At 32.8% G+C, this 9112-nt stretch overlaps 1 protein-coding gene across 1 annotated transcript; it reads right to left on the bottom strand.

The window, feature by feature from the left end:
- Positions 1–338: 338 nt before the first annotated feature.
- Positions 339–7632, bottom strand: LOC108483532 (uncharacterized). Its single transcript, XM_017786982.2, has 22 exons — positions 7316–7632; positions 7023–7167; positions 6860–6939; positions 6692–6778; positions 6557–6607; positions 6346–6463; positions 6208–6264; positions 6041–6105; positions 5803–5886; positions 5656–5706; positions 5511–5573; positions 5346–5392; positions 5095–5164; positions 4945–5007; positions 4373–4462; positions 4203–4241; positions 3860–4087; positions 3409–3494; positions 3237–3285; positions 3062–3142; positions 2832–2925; positions 339–898 (listed from the first exon to the last, which is right to left on the bottom strand). Exons 2-22 carry the CDS (start codon positions 7138–7140, stop codon positions 708–710), a joined length of 1812 nt encoding a protein of 603 aa, XP_017642471.1. The 5' UTR covers positions 7141–7167; positions 7316–7632; the 3' UTR covers positions 339–707.
- Between the last annotated feature and the right edge of the window lie 1480 nt (positions 7633–9112).

Here is a 9112-nt window from a genome sequence, read left to right as displayed (position 1 = left end):
ATTATTTAAAATATGCAAAAGATAATTTTAAAAATTTTATGTACATTTATGGAATACCAAATTGACAAAAACTAAAAAATTATAGAGCTAAAAGGTCATTTTAATTTTAACATCAATAACTTTAATAAAAAATTGAAAGCTAAATTAAAATAAATGTACAACTCAAATTCCTCAAAATTAAAATAAAAAGAATAAATTTTAAATTTTCAAAAAGAGAATAACAAAATTTAAACCGGTTAATGTTGAAACAATAGCTAAGCCTTTTATTTTATCTCGTAAACAGGGGCAAAACTTAATCCAAAGCCAAAACCCTCAAGATCAATAGAGAAAAGCAACGATAAGATGCAACATGTAAATATTTTTTTTCCATTAACTGCAACCATAATAGGCTTTTGTATAGTGTCTTTCAATTGTTCATACGACAGACAAACAACCGGAAATTCTCCTCTCAAAATCCAACATGGATTTAACCAAAATCCAACCTACTTTTCCGGTCCCCTTTCTCTATCTGTGCTGCATATATTGTGTCGTTTAACACTCAAAAACCAGCTACTTCTTCAAAATAAAGTCCCTTCAACTGCTAAAATCCTACCCGTACTCTTAAACTGTACAAACAGAACCGAGTTCTCTATCAAAAACTCTTGGACACACATAAACCCATAAATGTAAACCACTTTTCTATCAAAAACCCTTCCACGCAGCTTTCCTTAATGGTGCACACCATTGCCATTGACGCACACACCATTTAATGATCCGTTCAAAGCATTGAAATAGCTCCCATTTTGATGACCGTTATAAGTGGCTTTTCCATTACTTATCCCACTTCCCACTACTTTGCTGACATGACTAGACTTGTTTAGAAGTTCATCCAACTCCCCACATGATGCTGCAATAAGTCCTGTAGATTGACAAAAGATAAATACCGAACTTGATTGTCAAACTTCAACTCAATGATTTTAGATTTTTTTTTTTATGTTGTTGTTGGAATCAAAGTATCCTCTATGTCTATTTTACAGTCCATAAAAATTAATCTTTTTGGGATTCATGACTGTCCCTTTCAACAAAGTTATCTACAAGGTTGGAACTCGAGTTTTCTCTTTGGGAGTGCGATATGCTTTATGAAGGCACCTAACACTTGTTGATATTTTAGGTCTAAATTCATTAAATAAAGGAATTATCATAAGACACGACAATATATATAACTAACCATAGGTAAAACCAATATCCGTACATGCTAGAAAGAAGTGCAATAAACAGAACCTAACAATTCCTAACCCCATGTTCCTTCTGATCGTACGATGTTGTCTACAACAAAGTCAATACAAATAGTGTCATGATATGATAGAGTCATCCCTATCACTGAGAATTTGATAGCTTCAGTCTATTGATAGACTCACAAGGAAAGTGAAGGGGCTCAATGCGAACAGGAAGCCCCTAAAGGGATATGCATGTCAAATTATACTGATACCTTCGAAGACTTTAGTAGCAATATAAAAACATTTCCATACGAATTGTCACTTAAAACCGGTGAAAGAATGCTTGGGCGCTACTACCCCTATCACAGCTCCTATACTGAGTTTGGAAGGTCAAGCTCCAATATCATTTAGTGACTGTCATCTACATTTCATGCTTCCTTGGCCTACTAACATTCACAAAGTAACAAACTTTTGTCCTAACCCAGTGATAAATTAATTGAGGGATTAGCTTAGTTAAGATTTTGTTTTGTTACTTTTGCTATGTTTATAGGGCATAAGTGTTATATTTTACATCTCAAGAGCTATATTTGAATATTTTACACTAGGGTCTAGTAAGCTTACTCTTTTTTCCTTATCCCATTAAGTTTTTTTTTTTTTTTTTTGAAGTCCAACTTCTTTTAAGGATAGGGGCTGGTAGTACCCTATACAAATACCGATGTACTCTTAATTGACCAAAAAAATAATAATAATACCAATGTACTCTTTCTATTGATTAAGATCATTATGATGTCGAATCTTTCAGTATTAATATTTTTGTGATTGTTTAATGCAATTTTATAACCTGCATCACCCCAACTCACAACTCTAGCGCCCCACCTTAAATTAATTTGGGCTACCTTAAATCAATGGGTTAATTTACTATTTGATACTTTGACTTCAATGTTCAATTTGGTACTTGAATTTTTTTCCCGATCTTCTACCTTATTTTGACTTCAATGTTCATTTTGGCACTTAAGCTTTTTCAATTTGATACTTGAGTGTTTTTCCCCCAATTTGATACTTGAGTTTCACTTCAATGTTCAATTGGATACTTGAGCTTTTTCTTTGTCCCAATTACGTACTTGTATTTTTTTTTTTTACTAGAGCAGCTGTATGACATTCATTGGGCCACATGATACCATTTGGTCTGGGTACCAAATTAAAAAAAAACCTCAGATACCAAATTGAACATTGAAGTCAGACTCAAGTACCAAATATTATGGTAACCCTAAATCAATTAACTCTCCAGGTTGCAGATTCCAAGGCAGCTGACAAAGTATTTGCAGCTTCAGCAATCTAAATGAACTAACAAATGTATAATGATGCCAAAAACAGGCTGTTTCATCACTGAAAAAAATTAGGAGCAAAAAAAAAAAAAAAAAACAGCACTAGCCTTCGATTTTTGCATATCATAAAAATGACCAAGATGTCCTACACTAGCCTCTATAGTTTAGCTAACTGTTCTTGCGAACTCGTAATAAAAAGCATCATTAACCAAGTAGAGGCTTAAGACCTATAAGGATCAAATAATTTATATAGGAAGCAAATTATAACCAATACAAAACCTTAGATATGAAGAAAATTACGGATAAGTACCTGAGAAAAGTGCAGACGGTTTTCCTGGCCTGGATTTGAATTCAGGATGGAACTGAACACCAATAAAAAATGGATGGCTTGGTAGTTCAACAATCTATGCAGCCAACATACAATGTTCATAAACATCAGGAACTAAATGTTATATATAAAAGTAACAATTTGTCAAAATGCTGAGAACCGAAACTCTAGGTTCTCTAGAAATAGTTATGCTACTTTTGTATTTAACTTACCTCCATCCGCCTACCACTTTCATCTCTGCCAACAAATGACATACCAGCTGCTTCAAGTTCTGATATCATATCAGGATTGACCTACACAGGATGTACATAAACCTTGAGAACTGGAAAAATAAACCATCTTCCCCTAATATATAGCATCCCATGATCCCATGCATCAGTAGACTACCTCATATCTATGTCGATGCCGTTCATCAACAAAGGTTGCATCACCATACCTAGAACAGAAACAACCATTATAACAAAAGAAATAATGCATAGAATATATGAACCCCTAAAGATTTCAAGACTTATGTTACATATTATACAAGCACGTAAGGTTAAGAGAGCAATGTTCTCACAACTTGGCAGATTTGCAGTCAGGAACCTTCAAATAAGTCCTCCTTGTTCCCAGACGCATGGTTCCTCCCATATGAGTTTTTGAACCCTATGAAGTAAACCAGAACATATCTCTTCATGAAATAAGACCAATCAAGGCAATTTTCTTTTTGGCTAGAATAATAAAAGGCCCTTGAACTTTTACCACTTTATCTAGATAAGCCCTTATTTTTTTATTACACTCAAATAAGTCCTTAACCCTTCAATTGTATCCAAATAAGTCTCCAACCTTTGATTTATACCTACATAAACCCTTAACATAAATTAACATTTCATTTGAGATAAGGTCTTACTCAGGTAGAAATTAAAGGAGAAAGACTTATTTGGATACAATAAATACATAAGGGCTTAAAAGAAAAGTAAAATAATTGATGGATTGTTTAGTATTTTGTCTTTTTGTCAAAGATTATATACCTCTGGCATAAATATGACACAAGGATTTGATGTTTTAGGATCAAATTCTATACTGTTTGCATTATGCAAACCTAAAACAGAACGTGCATATTCTATGACTGCTATCTGCATTCCGAGGCAAATGCCCAGGAAAGGAACATTGCTTTCACGAGCATACTTTGCAGCAAGAATCTTCCCTTGCACTCCCCTATCACCAAAACCACCAGGAACTAAGATACCATCAGCACCCTGTAATTAGAGACCTTTTAGAGGATCTTCTCAAGGAAATATCTATGAAACAAGGAAAGATGAAGAATCTGAAACCAAAAAGAAAATATATCATGGAGTGGAGAAAGAAAAGAACCTTCAAATGGTTCCATGCTGCTTTGAAAGTGTTAGGATCCTGTAAAGAGTAAATTATTGTCATTGTAAGTATACATGTACTACATTAAGTGGGGCAATATTTTCTTTAACAGAAAATATGCACAATTCTCCATCAAACCAGTGCAGCAAAAATTTACAATCAAGACTCACCTCTTCAGCAGTAATATCTTCTAGATGGCTTGCTTCAACCCACTCCACAACAAGCTTCTTGCGATGGTGAACTGATGCATGCAAAAGTGCCTACAGCAATAAACCCGTTAATTAGAAACCATTTGTATCACATGCATATTACCTGCACTCATCTTTGGTCTAACTGGAGATTCGGTAGTGGATGTTGTAAGACTAGAGTTCTAACTGAAGTTAGTTCAAAGATGCTAAACAAGAACTTGGAGAACTTGATGGAAAATATTGTAGGCTATAGAAAATAACAGGCTTCCCCACAAAAGTTTCACACTTTTGAAAGCCAAACACCTTGCATCTACTTTTGCAGTAGAAAAGCTCTTCCAGATATTACATCAAACAACCACTTATATCTCATAGAAGGTTTCATATGAGAGGAAAGAGTTTTCTTGGGAATGAAGGCAGGGATTACATGGTGCACAAGTAGCTAATGTAAACACAGCATTAACTATATAGAAATGACTTAGTGAAGAAGGTAAATGATAATGATGATGATGATAGATATAGCTTTTCATAACTTTTAGAACTAATGAAGGTTTCACCTTTAAAACGGATAAATAAGAATCTGTAAGCCCAACATATTTTCCAACCATGGCAATTTTAACCTGCAATGTAAATGACAGCAAATAACATTATGATTCCACCATGAGCAAATAAATACAACTCATAATTTACGGTTGCTTGAGACCCACAGGATCATGAAGCATGTCATAATTTTTGGTCCTAGCAGTCCACTCTGTTAAGTCAGGTTCCCTTGCAATCCTGCAATTCATAGAAACGCAAATATAAATGCCCGGAAAACCACAGCCAGATGCTGCAGCATAAAAAATTACTCCCATCACAGCAAAGATATAAAGAGAAAACAAAGGGAGAGGAGATTGATCATGCAACAGAAAAAGCAGAAAGAAGAGAGGAGGAGTGGATATATGGTTCAAAGGCAGACCCTAGAAGGTTCAGTCCTTTCAAGATTGCTTCATGTGCTTTTTGATCCTACTCATCATCAGAAAAAATATATATATAAATAACAAAAGGACATTCTGCAGTCAAGTTGTGTTTGAGAAGTTAAACAACAATAAACTCAACAAAAAACTGTTCTAAAAAAACTTACTCTCAATAGTAAAGGTATGTGCCAGATATTTGGAACATCATAAAGAGTGACAATATTTTCTGCCTGGAAAAAAGTCATTTTTCATAATAACAGTAATTACTGATTTTAGAAATGTGAAAGACAAATAGCATTCGTACTGTATTACCGGCACATGGCAAAACTGAGAGAGTTTTTCCTTGACATTGTCATCAAGTGCCTATGGGGAAAAAAAGAAAAAGGTTAGTGAAAATTAATAAGAAATGCAAAACCAGCACCAGCGCATACATTTGAATAATAGAAATGACAGTTAAACCTTTGTACTGCGGCAAGCAAGAATATTTGGGGTCAAGCCAAGTCCTCTAAGTCCCCGAACACTATGCTGGGTAGGCTTTGTTTTCTATTATTTTCAATTTGTCATAAAGATAATTAGAAATAGCGACAAATCAAGCTTATAAGTTGATTAAATGCATCAAGCTTCAGAACATGATCTATAATCTATATACAATTTACAAAATTTGATGTATAAACAGATACACAGTCTCTAGGCATACCTGCTCACCGACAACACTGAGAACAGGCACAAGGCTGACATGAACCAAACAAAAATTTCCAGTGCCTAAAATAAGAAATATAAAGTGAAATTATGATCATACCAGTTGAACATCTGAGAGAAAATAACATTCAAAATTCAGATAAGGAAGAAGGACATTATTCTTACCTACACGGTATGAGAATTGACCAAGGGCTTCAATAAATGGCATAGATTCAATATCCCCTGGATAAAGAAAAGTGGTAAATAAGGAAAAAAAATAAGAACAAGAATTGCAGCAAACAGACATCAATGAAGTGAATGTACCTATAGTTCCACCCAATTCAATGACACAAACATCAGCAGGACCTTCCTTTCCATCGACTGGTATCATTGCCGCACGTTCTATCCACTCTTGGATTTCATCTGTAATGTGAGGAACAACCTACAGCAGACAAGAGACTTAAATTAGGAAATCATAAGGTAGCAATGCATAGGAGATTTTGTTGATAAAAGAGTGGAAAGCTTAAAAACGGACCTGCACAGTCTTGCCAAGATAATCTCCCTTTCTCTCCTTGTCAATAATAGACTGTGAAAAACAGAAGGAGCATGGTGATTGAAGAGAGAGTTTTTGAATTGGAATGGAAGAAAGAAGAAAGGAACGCGAAGAGACCTGGTAAATCTTTCCCGTTGTTATATTATTCTCACGCGTTAATGTGATGTCTAGAAAGCGCTCATAGTTTCCAAGGTCGAGGTCCACCTTAAATCAAATGTACGATATCATCATCATCAAGGTTCGATCGAACATGGATGTAAAAATAAATAGGAGAAAAAAAATAACCTCGCCGCCATCATCAAGGACAAACACCTCTCCATGCTCAAAAGGAGACATTGTACCGGCATCGGTGTTAAGATAAGGATCTGCAGATGACCATATTATTATAACGTGAAAAAAAAGAAATGAGTGAAACCATCGGAATTGCAGAAGAAGAAAAAGAAAATACCAATCTTAATGGAAGTGACACGAAGGCCGCATGATTTGAGAAGAAGGCCGATGCTACTGGCAGTTACCCCTTTCCCAAGGCCGCTCACTACACCTCCTGTAACCAGCACGTACTTCATTTTCTTCTCTCTTTGTAGCACCAGCAGCTATAACAAATGAAATGAAAATAGAGGAGAATCAAAGGAAGATACTTATAAAATATCCAGCCAGCCAACCAACCGAAGCTTTGCTCTTCTTATAATACCAAAGCAAAGCATTACGCGAAAAGGGGGGGAAAAAAAAAAAAACACAGACCTCTCCTCTCCTCTCGTCTGCTGGTTCTCAATGGTAAACGCACTTTACAAAATAAAGTAAAAAAGGCTTTGTTTTCCCAAGAATCAGAAGCAGAATGAGAATGTCAAATGCGGCAATGCATGGAATTGAAACTAAAAACCAAAATCAGAGATAAATATAAATAATAATGTATGTAGTGGTAATACACCCTTTCTCCCTCTCTCCCTCTTTGCTTTTTCAAGTTCAAGGCGGCGGGTGAATGAGTGAATGAAGGAAACAAACTATACCCAAAACCCACGACCTTACCCTTTTTATTTCTTTTTTTTTTTTAATACACCTAAACAATAAAATAAATAAACATAAACAAAAATCATGCTTTTCCTTTTAAATTTATCCAAGAGTTAAAGGTCACTTCAATCTGAAGTCAACAATTCAATATTATCAAGTTTAAATTTGGTTTAATTTGAAATTTTATTAATGTTTTTATTTAGATTATTGAAATATTTTTACTATTAAAAGAATAAATTTTATCCAAATAAAAATAGATTGAGTATATTTAAATTCGATTAGTATAAATATTATTATCAAGAAGATGTAAGTTCGAGTGCACTTAAACACAATATCTTTTATTTATAAATTAAAAAAGATTATAAATAATTTAAAATACATCAAAACTTATAACTAAATTACTAAAAATAGGTAATTTGGATCCACCAAACTTAACCTAATTGAGCTTATAAAGGATATAATTTTTTCCTAATCCCGTGACCAACTTCTTAAACACCCTACCTATAACATCCACCTATGTCTTACCTCTAAACCTATTGAAGAGCTAGGTTAGGTATATATATATATATATATATATATATATAACCTATCTTGTTTCATTTAGGTTGAAAAGGTGGGTTGAGTTGAGAATTGATAAAAAAAATTTAGTTGAATTTAACTTGGATTTATTTATTCATAGATTGAGTTTTCAAAATTATTATATGTAATATTTGAATAAAATTTTGAATAATAAAATTAATTTATATAAATTTAAGGGAAGATTTTACTTGTATCAAAGTAAATTTAAAGGTTTTGTCAATTAAGTTTTAGTTCAATTAGCATAGGTATTGTTGCCAATGCAGGAATATATGGGTTCGAGTGCGCTAAATCATATTATCTTTCTATTTCTGTGTTAGGAAAGGGTTATGAGTAATTTTAAACATTATGTCACAAAAATAATATAATCAGAATCTATAATGAGATTGTTCAAAAAAATTAAAGAAATTTTACATATTTTCATATATTTTTGTACTATTAATATTTTAATGATTTAACATATATATTTTATACTCTATTCAGATAGATAATGTATGTCAAATTTGACATAAATTAAAATTCTAACGATTTGTTTTATGTATAAAACTTTCAATTATTCAATAAATAGTAACATGTACAATATTTAGATCGATATAATAGAGATATCGAATCAATTCAAAATTTACATGCATAATGTGTATAATTATATTGATAAACTCAACTACAAAAACATACAAAAAAAAAAAGAGTAAAATTACCTTAATTCTAAATTAATATAAGTGATTCCTCTCCTAAATTTAATTATAAAAATGCATTAGTAAAATATTTTAATAATAAATGAGATGATTGGAATGAAATTAGCATTTAATCAAGTGTACCACATCCTCTTTATTATATTTTTAACTTCAAAAACAAGTATTCATGGATAAAGTTTTAAAATAAAAGTATCAATAAATGTTTATCAGAATTCAAATTGGTTTAATAATTTAAGTCCCAAATCAATAACCCTCCATA

This window comes from Gossypium arboreum, chromosome 1 (genome assembly GCF_025698485.1).
Source record: "Gossypium arboreum isolate Shixiya-1 chromosome 1, ASM2569848v2, whole genome shotgun sequence".
NCBI lineage: Eukaryota > Viridiplantae > Streptophyta > Magnoliopsida > Malvales > Malvaceae > Gossypium > Gossypium arboreum.
This window is presented reverse-complemented; position numbering and strand designations above follow the sequence as displayed.